The following is a 20,629-nucleotide window of genomic DNA, read 5'->3' as shown; positions in this document are numbered from 1 at the left end:
CGTGGTCAGATGCTCCAGCAGATCCTCAGCCTCCTCAAAAGAGAGAACAGCCATGCTGCTTGGGATGCGATCCTCCTCGATAAACTACTCTTCAGCCTTGAGAAGAGCCTGCGACAAGTGCAGATGACAAATGGAGAAACTCTCTCTTGTCCTGATTTGGGAAATGACGTTCGGAAGTATTTCCAAGAAATGATTGGTTATCTGAGGGAAAAGAAATACAGCCCCTGTGCCTGGGAGGTGGTCAGAGTGGAAATTGAAGTGCGCTTAGTCCTCATTCACCGCCTTCAGAGCAACGTCAGGAAATGACGTAGAAGTTATACTCAGGACCCTCCCTAACCAATTACACGATTGTTTACCAGGCCCCCCAAAGCAAGCTAAACTCACACATTTGCACCAGCTGAAAAACATCTGAATCCTAAGTCATGGGATTATGTAAAACATACGTTCTACATCGTGAATTTACAGTAGAATGATTAGAGAGAATAACATGGTGTCTTGTCCTAAATAAATACTGTCATGATTTATAATTTTCATTATCTGTTTCAATTCTTGAGTGGTGCTTGTTGTTTCCGAAGTTGGAAGTTTAATTGTTTACAGACATGGTTCTTCAGTCTAGAATTTGGTGAAGGGCATTTGTCAGTCAAGTTGATGCTCGCTCCTGTAACAGAACAAAAGAAAACCACCAGTAGTTAGATGATAATACAAATTTATCTTTCCTTTATAGAAGAGCTCAGTGTTGGCCTCCTCTGAGCGGGGTTTCAGGGACCTCACAACCTACTATTTTGCAGCTTTGCCATCATCAACATATAAGTTCAAACAGGTTTGCGACGCTTGAGGCTACTGTGCTCAGTCGATATGGAAAAAAATTATATGGTGGATCACTTGTAGGATGCTTTGAAGGACCCATGCTGCACAGGGTGAACATCACTTCCACCCGTATTTACTCAGCCTGGATTCACGCTCGTCGGATACCTAAGTGCAAAGGAGAGGGGAAAGAGAGTCCGACTGGGGGATTAGTGAGAAGAGAATATATGTTCTTTGAATAAGACCACTCTTTATTTTCACACTGTGTGTACTAACAGTATTTGTAAGAGAAAATTAACTGGCATTCTTGCTAGGCACAGTTTATTTCAAAATCTGATGCCAACTCTGATTCCACAATTTAGACTCAGGGAAAACGACACGGACGTCATTCATTAAAGTTCACAGCGACACTGACTGAATCTTGGAAAGAGTTAAGTGATTCCCAAAGGCACAGGCCAAAATTGAAAAATAGACAAGTGTATAGGGACAAGGTCCCCAAACACATTGTAACATTCACATCGTCTCCGTATTATCGGAAAAGACAAGGAATGTGCGATCAGGCAAGGCGTTGCGCTTCCTTGAGGGGCACTGAAGTAAAAGTGGAAGGTGGGTCTTCCATTTGCAACCAGGACCTGCGGCACATCCTGAGGTTCTAAATATTAAAACTACAAATGGGAAGAAAGCATCTCTACAATCAAGTGTTTGTGTTTTGTTTTTTAAATCGTCACAAAATCTTCCATTACAATTTCCCTGCATGAAGCGGGAAGAGCTTACAAATTCTTTAGATCTATTGTCTTCCCAATTCATGTCTCCAGTATGTATTGGTATTATTCTTTCCACTGTTATTATAATGATTATTCCTTTCATAAATATTGACTGAGCTCCGGAAATGATAGGAACTAGGCTAAGATGCCCAGGAAACAAGACTGCATAAGACGACTCCTCTGACCAAGAGTAACTTACGGACTCATGGCCACCTATATTCTTAGGACGAAGTTCATTCGAAGGTTCAATGTAATAAAGACATCATCTCTGACAGCTAGGAGAAATAATATAGCCATGTGTAAAGAAGGGGTGTCCTTTGAAATTGTGAATTCCCTTGCTTCTTGCTGGAGACATGACAAGACGATTAGTCAACTTCTGAGTCCATTTATCCACAAGGAGAAAACAAGGGATGCATTTCTCGCTTCCCCGTTATCCAGAGAGCATATTGCACTCTCACAAGTTTGCCTTTTCTGTGTGTAAACTCTTGTGGTTGTTGTGTCTCCCTTGACTCTCTTGAAAGCTGGATCCAGCAAAGCTGAAACCAACCCCTGGACCAGCAGTGATTGCTTTTCCTGGAGCCCATGCCCGTTTGCTACCTTTGACCTGCGTCCCTTCCACCACTTTTCTTCTGCTCTGCCGCATCCCCTCATCTGCCCCTTGGCTGGGCTCAATTTAGCTAAATTATCCTTCGTCGTGTCCTTTGCAGTGGGATATTGCTTTCCTTGTGACGTTTGATCACATTGAGGTACATATATTGGCTTTCTTGGTATTCCCATTCCTTGGGAGGGAAAATGCAGCAACTTTCCTTTCTATGTAAAAGGAAATGGGAAAGAAAGATCTCTGGTGTCTCGCCAGCGGTACACAACAATTGAACAGCCATTTATTTTCATCACACCTACATCCCATTGTTGCCATTTATGACAAAGATGGCTTCCTTTGGTTTAATAAGATTCCATTAGAATTGGAATCTCCGACTGATGTTTGGTTGGAAATTTGAACTTCGGTGCAAAACAAAATTTTCTTTTTAAATAAAATTGATGTTCTCTCCATCGTGCATTCTTCTTGGGATGGTATTGCTCCCAAAAGTGTGAAAATTAGTTCCTAGAGGTGTTAACAAATCTTAGTCATTACAATAATTTGTGGTTCTCCAAAGCCCAAATCTAAGAAAACCTGTCCCTTATTACTAATTTTTATTTCCCTCGGGTTTTCTTGTGTATCAAGAAGCATCGACATTGAGTTCTCGGAAGATCCACAGAGCATATGCAGCATGAGCAATACAAGCCTACGGTGAACAGACGATCGCTTGATCTCAAAATCATGTCTCGAGATGTGGCCTCCACACGAATACATATGGACTGCCTTTGGCTGTCTCGTGGATGGAGCTGAGGTTTGCTCCTGAGTGCTACTGAATGAGTTAATGGCTTTGAGAATTAAATGCAAAGAATTTGTGCTTTATTATGTGGCTCTGCTAAAGTTATTCACCACATCAATAATGAAGTCGAGTGCTAAAAAGAAATAAAAGTTGACCGCACCTGGGGGAACATCCGGGAGGTGGCACAGTGACAATGTATTCTATCGTATGGAACAAAATTTAAAGTTAGGTACACTAGAAATTAATGGGAAGAAAATAATTGAATTGATAGATAATTTTTAGCAGTTTTGAAAGATATTTAAGTATGTCATTACATTGGTATTGTGTATTTTTGTAACATGAATTTGCATGTGAAATTTGAATCATTACAATTTATATAAGTCAATAGATGACACAAAAAGGAGCTCAGCAAATAAACTTATAAAGCCAAGTCAAATCAATACCTTTGGAAGGCAGCTATGCTCACCACTATACCACCAACGCCGCCCCAAATCAATAACTTTGAAACTTAAGTCTTGGCTTAAAATTTTTATAGAGACCTTCTTAAACATGCATTGAATGCAAAAAGTTAACTTCACACTTTCTTTTCTACGTATAAACCTGAGCTACAGATACGGTCCGTAAATAATTGCACGATATACCCCCGCCTTTGTAGCTTATCACAGGAGGGTCAAATCGGAAAAAACAATTTAACCAGGCTCTGGAGGAAAGGGATGAGCAGGCCACCATGAAAGAAATAAAAGAGAAAAGAAAAAGGTGGAGAAACACTGCTCTCAAAGTATGTAGAGAGTGCATAAAGAAAGCAAAAACAGAAGTAGAAAGGAAGACACGGGCATCCAGAAAATGGAAACTAGTGTGTTCCCTATTTAAGACACATGCACAAAGCAAGCTCTTCAGAGAACCTAGAGGCCGAGGCTCAGAGTCGCCCATCTCAGCCAGGCCAGCAGCATCTGCGAGATCCCCAATGGCCTTGCCCTTTCCTTTACTGATGGCCCTGCTGGTGCTCACCTGCCAGGCGAACTGCTCTCTGGGGTGTGATCTGCCTCAGACCCACAGCCTGGGGACCAGGAGGGCCTTGGTACTCCTGGGACGAATGAGGAGAATCTCCCCTCTGTCCTGCCTGAAGGACAGAAATGACTTCGAATTCCCCCAGGAAGACTTGGATGGCCACCTGCTGCAGAAGGCCCGAGCCATCTCTGTCCTCCATGAGATGACCCAGCAGAGCTTCAACCTCTTCTGCACAAAGGGCTCATCGGCTGCTTGGGATGAGAGCCTCTTGGACAAACTCTGCACTGGACTCTATCAGCAGCTGGACGACCTGGAAGCCTGTCTGATGCCGGAGGTGGGGGTGGAAGAGACTCCCCTGGTGAACGAGGACTTCGCACTGGCCGTGAGGAAATACTTCCAAAGAATCAGTCTCTACCTGAAAGAGAAGAGGCACAGCCCTTGCGCCTGGGAGGTCGTGAGAGCAGAAATCGTGAGATCCTTCTCTTCATCAATAAACATGCGGGGAAGATTAGGGAGGAGGCAATGAGACCTGGTCCGACGTGGAAACGACTCTCATGGACGAGTACACACTATCGCACTTTCCTGAGCTCTCCGGTCGCCAAGACTGTCACTTCTGCTACAATCATGACATGAAGTGCCTCAAGTTTGTCAGATGCCTTCAGGGTGTTCAGCAGCGTCATGTTCAACCCTGCAGGGACTGGTACTTACAGACGACCGTGCAAATGTATCTATCTATTTATTTATTTAAATGTTTATTTATCTAACTGTTGATAAGATTGAAATTGTTTTTGTCAATACGCCTTTATACTGTGCTTAATAGAACAAAATATATTCTTTGTATTTTGTGAAACTATTATATTGCTTTCTGCATTAAATTTTTACTATAGAAAAATGCTTGTATTTGTTTATTCTTTAAAAAGAAAGTCCAAGCCTGTCTCTACAACCTGACGTAAAAACAGATGGTACAATTCATCTCCTCAACATTAGTGTATTCGAGCTATCGGTAAAAATGAACTTCACCTAAAAGAGGTTGTTTGTTCCCCTCAGAATACGGATGTGAACATGCTCTCTTCTATCTTTGATTCTTGGAGGGACAGAGAGCTCAAAAGAAACACACTCATACTTAATATCAGTTATGTGAAACAGTATAATGAGAAAATGAAACAACCAATAAAATTCTCTCTGCAGAAGGTAGATGGAAGCATGTCAGGAAATAGAAATAAAATTACCGATACGCCCCACAAATTGCTAGACATGTAAGTGCAAATGTCCAGCACTAGTTGGACACAGGAATTTGCAATTGGCAAGGAATTCAATGCCTGGAGGATCATAATGGCAACTGAAAGTGCAGAAATGAAGTTGGTCATGTGGGAAGAGATGACAGAGGGAGAAACAGACATTGTCTGGATTCTAAGGACCTTCAAACTTTAAAGGAAGTGGACAGAAGAGCCACAGATGAAGAAGATGGAATAGCCATCCATTATAAAGACTCACCCTTTGGAGACAAAGACGATAAATGTCTTTTCTAAACAATAAATGTGCTGAGAAGAGGAATCAGTAGATTCCACAGAAGGTGTGAACTCAAACTGCCCACTACATTGGAAAATAGACCGTACTGGCAACCTTAGTGACATCTGGTTTGTAGAACGAATAAGCAGAAACCATACTGGAGTCGGTAGAAGTGAAATGAGAGAAAAGAAGTTAGTGACCCTGAGGGAAAGACAGAAATTCGAAGAAATCTGGAAAAGAATGCGGGGTTTTTTGTGTGTATAGTTTTTCCCATTTTGCAATACATACTTTTTTCATGGTTAGAAGACATTTTTTATATATACATATATACAGACACACACACACACACACACACACACAGAGAGAGAGAGAGAGAGAATATTGTTTATGAATATTCATGAGATAGAAAGCTGATTGTCAGCCCTTGTGCCCATGATGTGAGGGCCAGATTCCTACTGGCAGCACGCCCATTACCACAAATTGCATTTGTACCCTGTGTCCCCCACCCGATAATGCCCGAACTCCCTCTCCCTCCCTCAACCCCTCACTCCACTTTGTAGCCCATGGAATGCTCTGTCCCTCTGCAAGTCCAACACACTGCTATGGACTTTCTTTCCTTCCTTCTTTCTCTCACAGCTCCTTACATAAGTGAGCACATGTGATATTTATACCTCTGTGCTTTGCTTATTTCACTCAACATAAATTTCTCCAGGCTCATCCATGTTGTTGCAAATGGGAGTATGTCATTCTTTTTCGTGGCAGAGTAGTATTCCATGCTCTGTGTTGTGGGGAGGGGGGTTGTATTTAAATGTATATGTCACAGTTTCCTTATTCATTCATCCATTAAAGGATATTGTTATATTTACTGTAAAAGAAAATTGTTCTAGTTAAGTCTGTACTGTCACTTTGCCCAAAAACTCTCTGGAGCCACATCATGTTTGCTATCCGGGATTTAACGACTTTATGCATAGTTGAGAGAATTGCAGAACCAAGACTGAGCTGGCCATCACACAGCTGGGGGTGACAGCTAATGAACTTCAGCACCCAGCTGCTCACCTACCTCTCCAGGTCCCACCCAGGCTCTGGATTGTAGATTTTGGCTGCGTAAGACGAGAGAGGGAAAGACAAGAGCCAGGTCATGACTACAGTGGTGAGGAAGGTATTTGGGTGATCGTGATGCAGTGTCACCTGGAAGCGGCTCAGTTTGAAGGCAGCCACACCTCCATCTTCGCGACTGCTAGTGCCCTGTGCTGTAGTGGGCAAGGCCCCATGCTGTAGAGCACAAGGTCCCAGAGATGACAAGCCAGGCGTAGAAGCACAGCGAATACCAGGAGATGCAGTGCCAAGTCTGCACACGTGTCTACACCACAGGGGCCGGTGAAGAAAACCAGGAGCTCACTGTGCATGGGGTTCACCATTTGGGAGTTCTGATTCCACTGGAAGGAGACTGCACCCATCAGATGATGCTCATTTGCTCAATAAACAAAACTGAGCATCAAGACCTGTGAAGAAGTTCTAAGAACCAACAGTAGCTCGAAAACTCAGATTGTAAGAAATGGGACAAAATCTGGTGTACTGGGTTCCTGCTTACACAGATAGAAATTGCAAAATTTCTTGCATTTAGGTTACAACTCTGCTTGGCCTACAATTGTTTTTTTCAACTAGGTTCTCCCAAGATACCGACACTGCGTAAATCTGAGTGCCCCAACACTGACTGAATGTCATGATGCCATCTGCCAAGGATCAACTCCCTCGTTATGTCAGGAACATTACAAGCAGAATTCCTCTTGGGGGATCTCTTTTTCTTCATCCAGGTCTTGACAGATTTTACAAGCCCACATTAGGCAGTCTGGGGTGCGTCAGTGGGAGACCCACTCGTTGAGGTTACTGAATATAAAACACTTTAATGTAAGCAAGACCCACTGCCGACCTCCTCCCCAGTCCACCTTTCCTTCTTCATCTACTCATGTTTCAAAGGCCGACTCTGTAGCCATGCCTACAACGGTCCTTGGAGAAAACCCTCAAGCACGTCAGGGAGAAGAGGCAACCGCACAAGACTCAGTACCTGACCTGGAAACCTCTTTCACCCCATTCTCTCCTGTGGGTGACAGAAGGCCAGATGGGGCCCATCCAATAGGGTGCACGGGTGTGCAGAGGTCCCTCTGAAGCAGAGGATGACAGTCAGGACAAACATCAACAACAGCGAAACAGAAGGCCTTGGAAGACACTAAGCAGGAGAAGATGAAATAGACGATGCAGGAATGGAGACCATCCATCCATGGGAGAAGAGTCTCTTTATCAGGACGGGTGATTAGTAGAGAAGCCTGGGCACAAGGAAGCCCAGTTCCTGCCATAGATCCCACCAGAGAATACATCAAAAACAGAATGAGGCATTTCTTTCCATGCTTTCATGTATATAAAAGGGGGAGGGAACCAAAATATCCCGATTTCATGCTCCAGAAGGAGCCTAGGCTCCCAGCCAGGATGGGACAGTCTAGACCAAGGATGGCAGGTCCATCCCACCATCCTCACGCCTGCCCCGGACACTGGGTCTGGGGTTCTGTTTCCTCTGGTCCGTGGACGGTTTTCCTTCACTGTCTACTCTCCAGAAAACTCCTTTCAAAGAAATGTTTTCAGAAAATTCGAAATATTTCATGGTTTTTCATAGTATGCATTCTCTGAAAAGGAGGTGTAATGTGAACAGCAAAATTGATTCTTCACGAATATGTTTGTTTCTCCTAAAGAAAGAGTGTTTTCTTTTTTCTCTGCTACATTTGGTGGAAGGTTCGCAAATCCCAGGCACTGGGGCTTAGATAAAAGAGGAGATCGGCTCCCGCACTCACTGGGCGCTCACTTGGAGTTTCCAAAGCTGAGCGAGGTCAAGGAGGGAGTGTGATGGGGACAAGGCACACCCACCACCCTCTCAGGTTCCTTCATTCATCATTCTGAAAATGGTATCTTAAGGACAAATGCAAAAACCTAACAGCTTGACAAACATTTGGGCTTAAATACATGAGCAAATCCATTAAAGAACACGCCTCGGGACCTAGACTGATCAGTCCTTCCCCTCTGCTCCGTTCTGATACTGAACTACAGACAGCCATGGGTTGGGATACCTGGGGTTACACAGGCATCCCAGGACCAGGAATGTCCCACTCAGCCTCCAGGAACAGCATGAGACAGGACACATGACATATCCCAAACGGGGACCTGGAAAAAAATGCTGACGGACTGGAGAAGAGATGGACAGCCCTAGAACAGAGTCAGGGATATAGCTGCTCATCGGAGAAAGACAAAATAGGTAAAACAACTAGGAGGGTACTTCAAAAACTTCATGGAAAGATTCATATGATCCTTCAGTTCTCTTCTTCCACAGGCTCTTTGAAGTAACCTCATATTAATCCATAGACAAGCAACAGAGCACTTCTTTTCTGGGCAATTGTGAAAAGAGTGATACTCAAAACAAATATTGAAAACCCTGAAATAATAGGACAGGTTTCCCTAACAATGTCCTATTACAGTGTTTCCTCATGTTTTTATGCTTGCCTCGTACGTAGAGGGGAAAACTAACTCGTGTAGAATATTTCCCAAAGACTCTACAGTACATGAAATCCAATTCTAAAATCATGTCATCTATCTGTGATTTTTATTGTAAACATATTTTTTGTGTTATTGGGTTTCAATGACAATAAATTTAATATTTCTTTATTTGTACACCAATGTTTATATCTGCATTATTCACAAAAGGCAAAACACGGAGACAACTGAAATGTCCATTAATGGATGAATGGATAAACAAATATCACATATACATACAATGGAAAACCAGCCTTAAAAGGAATGAAATTTTGATACAGAAAGCTGGAAGACATGAAGCCTAGTGAAACAAGCCACACACAAAAGTACAAATGCTGTATGATTCCACTTTATATGGAAGTACCTACAGTAGTCAAATTCATAGACACGGAAAGTCGAATAGTGATTGCCAGGGCCGGGGGAAGAGGAGAATGGAGAGTTATTGTTTAACAGGCACAGAATTTCAGTTGGGAATGATAAAAACATTCTGCAGATAAATTGTGATGATGATTGCACGTCCATGCACTTAATGACACTGAACTGTACACTTAAAATAGTTAAAATGGTAGGTTTTACGTATATTTTACCACAATAAAAATTTAAACAATTAAAAAATTATAATCCTCTTCAAGGTTGAGGATTTATTGTCAGAATAGCAATGGCAAGTGGTGAAGGGTTGTGGGCTCCTCTCGTCTCCCTCACTTCCATTGACACCATCCTCTATAACTTTACGAATGGTTATTGTCTCCTATTTGTCAATAAATCTAATATTTAATAAGAACTCGTAAGACAGGACCAATTAAGTACTGTATGACGATTTAAAAAAACACAAAAGGAAGACGAGGACCATGGGACTTGGGGAAGACGGGTGAAGAGTGGATGTGCAGGCTGTGGGTGCAGAAGCGCCACGCAGGTGGCCACGTGTTGCCGGTGCTCAGGAGAAGCGTAGCAGGTCACAGAAAGACCCTTCGGTGCACACGCAGGTGCTGAAGGGAAACCTTAGAACTCCTACCTACTTTTATTTTTGTCTGAGGTGTTAGATGGTTCACAAGAACTTGCACTATGTAAACACGGACTGGCCCTGGGGCACTCGCCGCCACCCGTCATGTTCACGGTCCGGGCAGGAGTCCGGTGAGCGCTCTTCCTCCCCACGCGCAGGGTCTGGCAGTGCACCTCGCTCACTCACATGCTGTCGGCACCCCGCGCTCTCCCGCAGTGTGTGCACCCAGTCAAGCGGACACGCAATGTGTACAAGTGGCGTCTAGTGTTAACTAAACCGACAGTTACTACATGAGCAAGTGAGGAAAAGTTTCCTGTCTAGAAAGAATGACCAAAGTGCACTCTCATTATGCAACCACCCCGTGAAGGAGAATCTGGCCAAGGTGATGCTGGCTCTGTTGGGAGGAACTCTTCTTCGAGGCACGTGTACTGGCTCTGGAACAATTAACCAATCAGACCTGATATTTACAAAGGAGTAAAAAGCAAACATGAAAATGATCGAGAAAGGCTATTTAAAATTGGAATGTATGTTTTCCTCCTCCTGCCCAGGGTCTCTTCCATCTCCTGCACCACACAGGGCTCCAGAGACTCTAGTGAGTCATCGAGTCCAGTGAGGAATTTCAGCCCTCGTGCGGGGGAAGTTGGAGATCTGCTGGATAATCTCATGGGGAACAGAGGTGGCTTGAGCCTTTTGGAATTTGCCACCATCCAGCTGCTCCAGGGGAACTGAATACGTTCTCGTCCTTCGGATGGGAAAAAAGGAAGATTCTCCCACCTGGGTGCAGAACTGTGGAGGTCGGTCTCCTGCCTTGGCAGGTCACGGACCTGGGCCAGGTCACAGCGAACGGTGCAGAGAGAGCTGGAGCACATCATCTTCAGTGTCACCAGGTGATAGAATTTGGATGTGTTGTCCCCACCGAAACTCATGTGGAAATCTGGTCCTCAATGTGGCAGTGCTGGAAGCTGAGTCATGGGGGGCGGATCCCTCATGAATGGATTCATGTTCTCCCTGGGGGAAGTGGGGCCCTAGTGAAATCTTGCTCTATTAGTTCCCTGGAGAGCTGGTTGTATAAAAGACCCTGGCATCTCCTCCCTGCCTCTCTTGCTTCCTCTCACCATGTGATCTGCTTGTACCCGCCAGTGCCTGCCATTTTCCACCATGAGTAGAGGAAGCCCGAGGTCCATGCCAGAATCAGCTGTCCCAGAATCATAAGACAAACAAACCTCTGTTCTTTCCAAATTACCTAGTCTCAGATATTCTCTTAGAGCAACACAAAATGGGCTAATGCACCAGGGAGGAGGTAGCGCGGCCACTGGGGGGATGGAGGTGTCGGGCATCGACCCAGCTGCTATCAGCACCTTCTTGCATGTGAGAGTCTGACACGGCGAGCCCAGGGTTTGCAGCTTTTGGACTTGTCCCAGTTTTGTTTCCACTTCCTTTCACTTTGTCTTCCATTTACGAGCCTCAGATAATGTCATGACTTCAACACTGCGCTCGTGTTATTACACTGGAAGTTCAACACGTTCATCAAAAATGAAAGAAATCTCAATCCAGTAGGAAATATTCATACAAATGAGAACCAATGTTGAAATAAATACGTCTCAATATATGTCTCTTTTCAAATTCTAGCACTTAGAGAGTTGATCCTGTACAGCATTATTAAATTTCTTCGATTGCACTGAAATACAAGTTGCCTCCTCTGTCTGCATTTCCCTATTAAAGGACTCGTTCACTAGATTTGATGCCTTCCACCTTTCTTCACCATAGCTCATATTTTCCGACATAATCGATAGATAATAGCAGCATAGAGCTGAGGCATTAATTCATTAGTTCTCTTCGTCTGTCACCAGTAATGTGTTGACTGCATATACATGAGTGATAACATGCTTGGCAATGTGGATCCAGTTATAACTGAGACAGGGAAACTGTGAGAAAACTTTAGTAGTTGTCAGTACTAGTTTTCCAGTGGAAATTGGAGAGATTAAATCACATAAACTTGCAAGTTACTTGCTGAGAATCTGAACATAGTAAACAATAGTTACCGTGAGTATTGATATAACAAATATCGTAATCCTCTGTAGAGTCTGCATTCAACCGAGTCAAGCCAAGAGAAGCTTTCAGTGCAGCTCCCTTGACACGCTCAGGGCCAGTCACATTGGTGCCTCTCAAATGGAAACTCCACGAGGGGGACCGTCTGCAGGCCTGTGCAGGAGCAGAGCCCAGGCTGCCAGTGTTAGAGCAGTGCCTGGTGCAGAAGAGAAACTGCCCAGCACCCTTGAAGCACCTTCCGGGGAACCGGTGTGGCAGGAAGTCGAGTGACAGAAAATGGCTGCTCTGTGAACAGTTTACAAACGAAATACTAATCTGTCCTTCACAGTCAGTCAGTTTCACCCACGTTTGGTGATATATTTTGAAGCAGGGATTTAAAAAAAAAAAATTGGAAAGGACAGAAAAAAGGTTTAAAAATATACGGAGTATATATATTGTATAAAAATACATGTAGTATATCTATTTTCTTCTTATTCAAAAATAATATATATGTAAATATATGTAAACATAAGTATACCTATGAATCTAACTGTATATACATATATAATCCAACATTATAAATATATAAATATTAGATAATATGTAATACTGTATGTATAATTATCTTTACATATAATATAAACAAAGTATTTACATTGACATATAATTACCTATGCATATAAAATATATATAATTTTAAGCATATATAAAATGCATTTAAATATATAAGTTATTTGTATTGGGGCTTTTTTTGAAGGGAGGGTGAGTGGACATTCCTTGATTTTCAACCACGGATAATCACAATACTAATTCAAAAGCTATTTCCTGGGCTGGAATTAGGGAGTACTTTCCTCAAGCCAAAAATTTAAGGAGGCCGCAATCTAAGGAATCGACACAAATGATATTTCCATGCCGTATGAAAAATGAAAATTAGTGAAAAACTATCCAGGAGAAACAAAGTAATACAATTTTAAGTAAAGACCAGAAATGACCGTGCACTTGCAAATCCCTCAGAGTCTCACCAGGGAGAAGGGAGACTGTGGCAATTGCATGGTCATCAAGTGTGGCAAATTGCACTCACTCTATGCCACTCTCACCCAAGAGCGTTGAAGGTTCTGACCGGCTAAATGCCCTCAACTGCTCCTACACGACACTGCTCCTTTTTCTTCCTAGCAACACAAGTCACGGTGGCGTTCTGCGAAAGAAGTTTCAGCAACCTCAGGTGAAAGAGCAATGATCGAAGATTAATCCTGAATCACAAGAAACCTAAACATGGCCGTTCTGTCCGTTGAAAAGTAAAGTAGCACCTTGCAAATATCGTGGAGTTTCCCTCCTTTAATGCTAGGAAAGTAAAATTACATAAAAACGATCTAAATCAAATAATGCCGCTTTAATTTGCCTAGATTCCTTTTTTCAAAGACTTGAACGTCCTGACTCAGAAACATGGGCCACTGAAAACTCCGACGACCCCACAGGGGGGCGCACGTCCCTCCTCCCGGCCCCGGCCCCGGCCCCGGCCCCGGCCCCGGCCCCGACTCCATCCCTGTTCCCGGCCCCAGCCCCGGCCCCGGCCCCGGTCCCGGCCCCAGTCACGGTCCTGGCGGTATCACCGCCGTCGTCCCCGCTCACTCGCCCGAGGCTCCCGCACTGGGGCTGCTCCCGGACCCGCTGTCTACCCGGCTCCCCTTTCCCAGGCTGTCCCGGCCTCGCGTCCCCCACTCCTGCGGAATCTGTGACCATCACAGCCCGTGCGGTCGCGAGCACTCGGGTCCCGACTCAATGGGTTTCCCCGTCAAACTCAGTCTCGCTGCGGCTTCTACGCGAAAGAAAGCCCCGAGCACAGGGAGCAGCTCAGACACTCACGGCCCTCACCGAAGAAAACTGGGTCGCGCCAAGCCGCGGCGGAGCTCTCTCCGCAGCCATCGGAGGAAAATGTTCTCCACACTATTTAAGCAGCACCGGTTCGGCGCGACAAGCGGCGACGTCTGCTCTCTCGGGCTGTGGCACCCTCTGAAACCAAAAGCGGCCGAGTCCGTCCGCGTTTCCGAAACCGGAGGCTCAGAAAAGGCCGTTCGCGCGCCCTCTCGCGGCCGCCTCGAGAATCACTGAAATTCTCAATGGTCCACATCTGCCTGCTCATGGCGGGAGTGGTGCTCTGCTCCGTCCCTGCCTGCTCATCTGTCTGGGGCATGCCTTCCAGCCATGGCCTGGAAAACCGGCAAGCCATCATGCTAGTGAGACGGATGAAAAAGATCCCATCTCACTCATGCTTCAAGGACAGGAAGAACTTCAATTTTCCTTGGACAGGAGAAAATATCACCCCAATCCAGAAGACACATGCCACCTGTTTCCGTGGTCAGATGCTCCAGCAGATCCTCAGCCTCCTCAAAAGAGAGAACAGCCATGCTGCTTGGGATGCGATCCTCCTCGATAAACTACTCTTCAGCCTTGAGAAGAGCCTGCGACAAGTGCAGATGACAAATGGAGAAACTCTCTCTTGTCCTGATTTGGGAAATGACGTTCGGAAGTATTTCCAAGAAATGATTGGTTATCTGAGGGAAAAGAAATACAGCCCCTGTGCCTGGGAGGTGGTCAGAGTGGAAATTGAAGTGCGCTTAGTCCTCATTCACCGCCTTCAGAGCAACGTCAGGAAATGACGTAGAAGTTATACTCAGGACCCTCCCTAACCAATTACACGATTGTTTACCAGGCCCCCCAAAGCAAGCTAAACTCACACATTTGCACCAGCTGAAAAACATCTGAATCCTAAATCATGGGATTATGTAAAACATACGTTCTACATCGTGAATTTACAGTAGAATGATTAGAGAGAATAACATGGTGTCTTGTCCTAAATAAATACTGTCATGATTTATAATTTTCATTATCTGTTTCAATTCTTGAGTGGTGCTTGTTGTTTCCGAAGTTGGAAGTTTAATTGTTTACAGACATGGTTCTTCAGTCTAGAATTTGGTGAAGGGCATTTGTCAGTCAAGTTGATGCTCGCTCCTGTAACAGAACAAAAGAAAACCACCAGTAGTTAGATGATAATACAAACTGATCTTTCCTTTATAGAAGAGCTCAGTGTTGGCCTCCTCTGAGCGGGGTTTCAGGGACCTCACAACCTACTATTTTGCAGCTTTGCCATCATCAACATATAAGTTCAAACAGGTTTGCGACGCTTGAGGCTACTGTGCTCAGTCGATATGGAAAAAATTATATGGTGGATCACTTGTAGGATGCTTTGAAGGACCCATGCTGCACAGGGTGAACATCACTTCCACCCGTATTTACTCAGCCTGGATTCACGCTCGTCGGATACCTAAGTGCAAAGGAGAGGGGAAAGAGAGTCCGACTGGGGGATTAGTGAGAAGAGAATATATGTTCTTTGAATAAGACCACTCTTTATTTTCACACTGTGTGTACTAACAGTATTTGTAAGAGAAAATTAACTGGCATTCTTGCTAGGCACAGTTTATTTCAAAATCTGATGCCAACTCTGATTCCACAATTTAGACTCAGGGAAAACGACACGGACGTCATTCATTAAAGTTCACAGCGACACTGACTGAATCTTGGAAAGAGTTAAGTGATTCCCAAAGGCACAGGCCAAAATTGAAAAATAGACAAGTGTATAGGGACAAGGTCCCCAAACACATTGTAACATTCACATCGTCTCCGTATTATCGGAAAAGACAAGGAATGTGCGATCAGGCAAGGCGTTGCGCTTCCTTGAGGGGCACTGAAGTAAAAGTGGAAGGTGGGTCTTCCATTTGCAACCAGGCCCTGTGGCACATCCTGAGGTTCTAAATATTAAAACTACAAATGGGAAGAAAGCATCTCTACAATCAAGTGTTTGTGTTTTGTTTTTTAAATCGTCACAAAATCTTCCATTACAATTTCCCTGCATGAAGCGGGAAGAGCTTACAAATTCTTTAGATCTATTGTCTTCCCAATTCATGTCTCCAGTATGTATTGGTATTATTCTTTCCACTGTTATTATAATGATTATTCCTTTCATAAATATTGACTGAGCTCCGGAAATGATAGGAACTAGGCTAAGATGCCCAGGAAACAAGACCGCATAAGACGACTCCTCTGACCAAGAGTAACTTACGGACTCATGGCGACCTATATTCTTAGGACGAAGTTCATTCGAAGGTTCAATGTAATAAAGACATCATCTCTGACAGCTAGGAGAAATAATATAGCCATGTGTAAAGAAGGGGTGTCCTTTGAAATTGTGAATTCCCTTGCTTCTTGCTGGAGACATGACAAGACGATGAGTCAACTTCTGAGTCCATTTATCCACAAGGAGAAAACAAGGGATGCATTTCTCGCTTCCCCGTTATCCAGAGAGCATATTGCACTCTCACAAGTTTGCCTTTTCTGTGTGTAAACTCTTGTGGTTGTTGTGTCTCCCTTGACTCTCTTGAAAGCTGGATCCAGCAAAGCTGAAACCAACCCCTGGACCAGCAGTGATTGCTTTTCCTGGAGCCCATGCCCGTTTGCTACCTTTGACCTGCGTCCCTTCCACCACTTTTCTTCTGCTCTGCCGCATCCCCTCATCTGCGCCTTGGCTGGGCTCAATTTAGCTAAATTATCCTTCGTCGTGTCCTTTGCAGTGGGATATTGCTTTCCTTGTGACGTTTGATCACACTGAGGTACATATATTGGCTTTCTTGGTATTCCCATTCCTTGGGAGGGAAAATGCAGCAACTTTCCTTTCTATGTAAAAGGAAATGGGAAAGAAAGATCTCTGGTGTCTCGCCAGCGGTACACAACAATTGAACAGCCATTTATTTTCATCACACCTACATCCCATTGTTGCCATTTATGACAAAGATGGCTTCCTTTGGTTTAATAAGATTCCATTAGAATTGGAATCTCCGACTGATGTTTGGTTGGAAATTTGAACTTCGGTGCAAAACAAAATTTTCTTTTTAAATAAAATTGATGTTCTCTCCATCGTGCATTCTTCTTGGGATGGTATTGCTCCCAAAAGTGTGAAAATTAGTTCCTAGAGGTGTTAACAAATCTTAGTCATTACAATAATTTGTGGTTCTCCAAAGCCCAAATCTAAGAAAACCTGTCCCTTATTACTAATTTTTATTTCCCTCGGGTTTTCTTGTGTATCAAGAAGCATCGACATTGAGTTCTCGGAAGATCCACAGAGCATATGCAGCATGAGCAATACAAGCCTACGGTGAACAGACGATCGCTTGATCTCAAAATCATGTCTCGAGATGTGGCCTCCACACGAATACATATGGACTGCCTTTGGCTGTCTCGTGGATGGAGCTGAGGTTTGCTCCTGAGTGCTACTGAATGAGTTAATGGCTTTGAGAATTAAATGCAAAGAATTTGTGCTTTATTATGTGGCTCTGCTAAAGTTATTCGCCACATCAATAATGAAGTCGAGTGCTAAAAAGAAATAAGAGTTGACCGCACCTGGGGGAACATCCGGGAGGTGGCCCAGTGACAATGTATTCTATCGTATGGAACAAAATTTAAAGTTAGGTACACGAGAAATTAATGGGAAGAAAATAATTGAATTGATAGATAATTTTTAGCAGTTTTGAAAGATATTTAAGTATGTCATTACATTGGTATTGTGTATTTTTGTAACATGAATTTGCATGTGAAATTTGACTCATTACAATTTATATAAGTCAATAGATGACACAAAAAGGAGCTCAGCAAATAAACTTATAAAGCCAAGTCAAATCAATAACTTTGAAACTTAAGTCTTGGCTTAAAATTTTTATAGAGACCTTCTTAAACATGCATTGAATGCAAAAAGTTAACTTCACACTTTCTTTTCTACGTATGAACCTGAGCTACAGATACGGTCCGTAAATAATTGCACGATATACCCCCGCCTTTGTAGCTTATCACAGGAGGGTCAATTCGGAAAAAACAATTTAACCAGGCTCTGGAGGAAAGGGATGAGCAGGCCACCATGAAAGAAATAAAAGAGAAAAGAAAAAGGTGGAGAAACGCTGCTCTCAAAGTATGTAGAGAGTGCATAAAGAAAGCAAAAACAGAAGTAGAAAGGAAGACACGGGCATCCAAAAAATGGAAACTAGTGTGTTCCCTATTTAAGACACATGCACAAAGCAAGCTCTTCAGAGAACCTAGAGGCTAAGGCTCAGAGTCGCCCATCTCAGCCAGGCCAGCAGCATCTGCGAGATCCCCAATGGCCTTGCCCTTTCCTTTACTGATGGCCCTGCTGGTGCTCAGCTACCAGGCGACCTGCTCTCTGGGCTGTGATCTGCCTCAGGCCCACAGCCTGGGGACCAGGAAGGCCTTGATACTCCTGGGACGAATGAGGAGAATCTCCCCTCTGTCCTGCCTGAAGGACAGAAATGACTTCGGATTCCCCCTGGAAGACTTGGATGGCCACCAGCTGCAGAAGGCCCGAGCCATCTCTGTCCTCCATGAGATGACCCAGCAGAGCTTCAACCTCTTCTGCACAAAGGGCTCATCGGCTGCTTGGGATGAGAGCCTCTTGGACAAACTCTGCACTGGACTCTATCAGCAGCTGGACGACCTGGAAGCCTGTCTGATGCCGGAGGTGGGGGTGGAAGAGACTCCCCTGGTGAACGAGGACTTCGCACTGGCCGTGAGGAAATACTTCCAAAGAATCAGTCTCTACCTGAAAGAGAAGAGGCACAGCCCTTGCGCCTGGGAGGTCGTGAGAGCAGAAATCGTGAGATCCTTCTCTTCATCAATAAACATGCGGGGAAGATTAGGGAGGAGGCAATGAGACCTGGTCCGACGTGGAAACGACTCTCATGGACGAGTACACACTATCGCACTTTCCTGAGCTCTCCGGTCGCCAAGACTGTCACTTCTGCTACAATCATGACATGAAGTGCCTCAAGTTTGTCAGATGCCTTCAGGGTGTTCAGCAGCGTCATGTTCAACCCTGCAGGGACTGGTACTTACAGACGACCGTGCAAATGTATCTATCTATTTATTTATTTAAATGTTTATTTATCTAACTGTTGATAAGATTGAAATTGTTTTTGTCAATACGCCTTTATACTGTGCTTAATAGAACAAAATATATTCTTTGTATTTTGTGAAACTATTATATTGCTTTCTGCATTAAATTTTTACTATAGAAAAATGCTTGTATTTGTTTATTCTTTAAAAAGAGAGTCCAAGCCTGTCTCTACAACCTGACGTAAAAACAGATGGTACAATTCATCTCCTCAACATTAGTGTATTCGAGCTATCGGTAAAAATGAACTTCACCTAAAAGAGGTTGTTTGTTCCCCTCAGAATACGGATGTGAACATGCTCTCTTCTATCTTTGATTCTTGGAGGGACAGAGAGCTCAAAAGAAACACACTCATACTTAATATCAGTTATGTGAAACAGTATAATGAGAAAATGAAACAACCAATAAAATTCTCTCTGCAGAAGGTAGATGGAAGCATGTCAGGAAATAGAAATAAAATTACCGATACGCCCCACAAATTGCTAGACATGTAAGTGCAAATGTCCAGCACTAGTTGGACACAGGAATTTGCAATTGGCAAGGAATTCAATGCCTGGAGGATCATAATGGCAACTGAAAGTGCAGAAATGAAGTTGGTCATGTGGGAAGAGATGACAGAGGGAGAAACAGACATTGTCTGGATTCTAAGGACCTTCAAACTTTAAAGGAAGTGGACAGAAGAGCCACAGATGAAGAAGATGGAATAGCCATCCATTATAAAGACTCACCCTTTGGAGACAAAGACGATAAATGTCTTTTCTAAACAATAAATGTGCTGAGAAGAGGAATCAGTAGATTCCACAGAAGGTGTGAACTCAAACTGCCCACTACATTGGAAAATAGACCGTACTGGCAACCTTAGTGACATCTGGTTTGTAGAACGAATAAGCAGAAACCATACTGGAGTCGGTAGAAGTGAAATGAGAGAAAAGAAGTTAGTGACCCTGAGGGAAAGACAGAAATTCGAAGAAATCTGGAAAAGAATGCGGGGTTTTTTGTGTGTATAGTTTTTCCCATTTTGCAATACATACTTTTTTCATGGTTAGAAGACATTTTTTATATATACATATATACAGACACACACACACACACACACACACACACACACAGAGAATATTGGTTATGAATATTCATGAGATAGAAAGCTGATTGTCAGCCCTTGTGCCCATGATGTGAGGGCCAGATTCCTACTGGCAGCACGCCCATTACCACAAATTGCATTTGTACCCTGTGTCCCCCACCCGATAATGCCTGAACTCCCTCTCCCTCCCTCAACCCCTCACTCCACTTTGTAGCCCATGGAATGCTCTGTCCCTCTGCAAGTCCAACACACTGCTATGGACTTTCTTTCCTTCCTTCTTTCTCTCACAGCTCCTTACATAAGTGAGCACATGTGATATTTATACCTCTGTGCTTTGCTTATTTCACTCAACATAAATTTCTCCAGGCTCATCCATGTTGTTGCAAATGGGAGTATGTCATTCTTTTTCGTGGCAGAGTAGTATTCCATGCTCTGTGTTGTGGGGAGGGGGGTTGTATTTAAATGTATATGTCACAG

General features: G+C 43.8%; 2 protein-coding genes across 2 annotated transcripts; both read left to right on the top strand.

The window, feature by feature from the left end:
• The first annotated feature begins 3,905 nt into the window (after positions 1–3,905).
• LOC134365006 (interferon alpha-4-like) lies at positions 3,906–4,475 on the top strand. The gene has a single exon (XM_063081229.1). It carries the CDS (start codon positions 3,906–3,908, stop codon positions 4,473–4,475), a length of 570 nt encoding a protein of 189 aa, XP_062937299.1.
• Positions 4,476–18,261: 13,786 nt separating this feature from the next.
• On the top strand, positions 18,262–18,819 carry LOC134364328 (interferon alpha-4-like; the record flags this gene model as incomplete). Its single annotated transcript, XM_063080189.1, has 1 exon — positions 18,262–18,819. A coding segment is annotated over exon 1 (558 nt), but the record flags the coding sequence as incomplete, so codon positions are not given.
• Between the last annotated feature and the right edge of the window lie 1,810 nt (positions 18,820–20,629).

This window comes from Cynocephalus volans, chromosome 16 (assembly GCF_027409185.1).
Source record: "Cynocephalus volans isolate mCynVol1 chromosome 16, mCynVol1.pri, whole genome shotgun sequence".
NCBI lineage: Eukaryota > Metazoa > Chordata > Mammalia > Dermoptera > Cynocephalidae > Cynocephalus > Cynocephalus volans.
The sequence above is the reverse complement of the archived record's forward strand: the minus strand, read 5'-3'. Positions and strand labels throughout refer to the sequence as shown.

What these genes read in the sequence shown, in the direction of transcription:
- LOC134365006 (XM_063081229.1), top strand. Translation starts at nt 3,906, where the DNA reads ATGGCCTTGCCCTTTCCTTTACTGATGGCCCTGCTGGTGCTCACCTGC.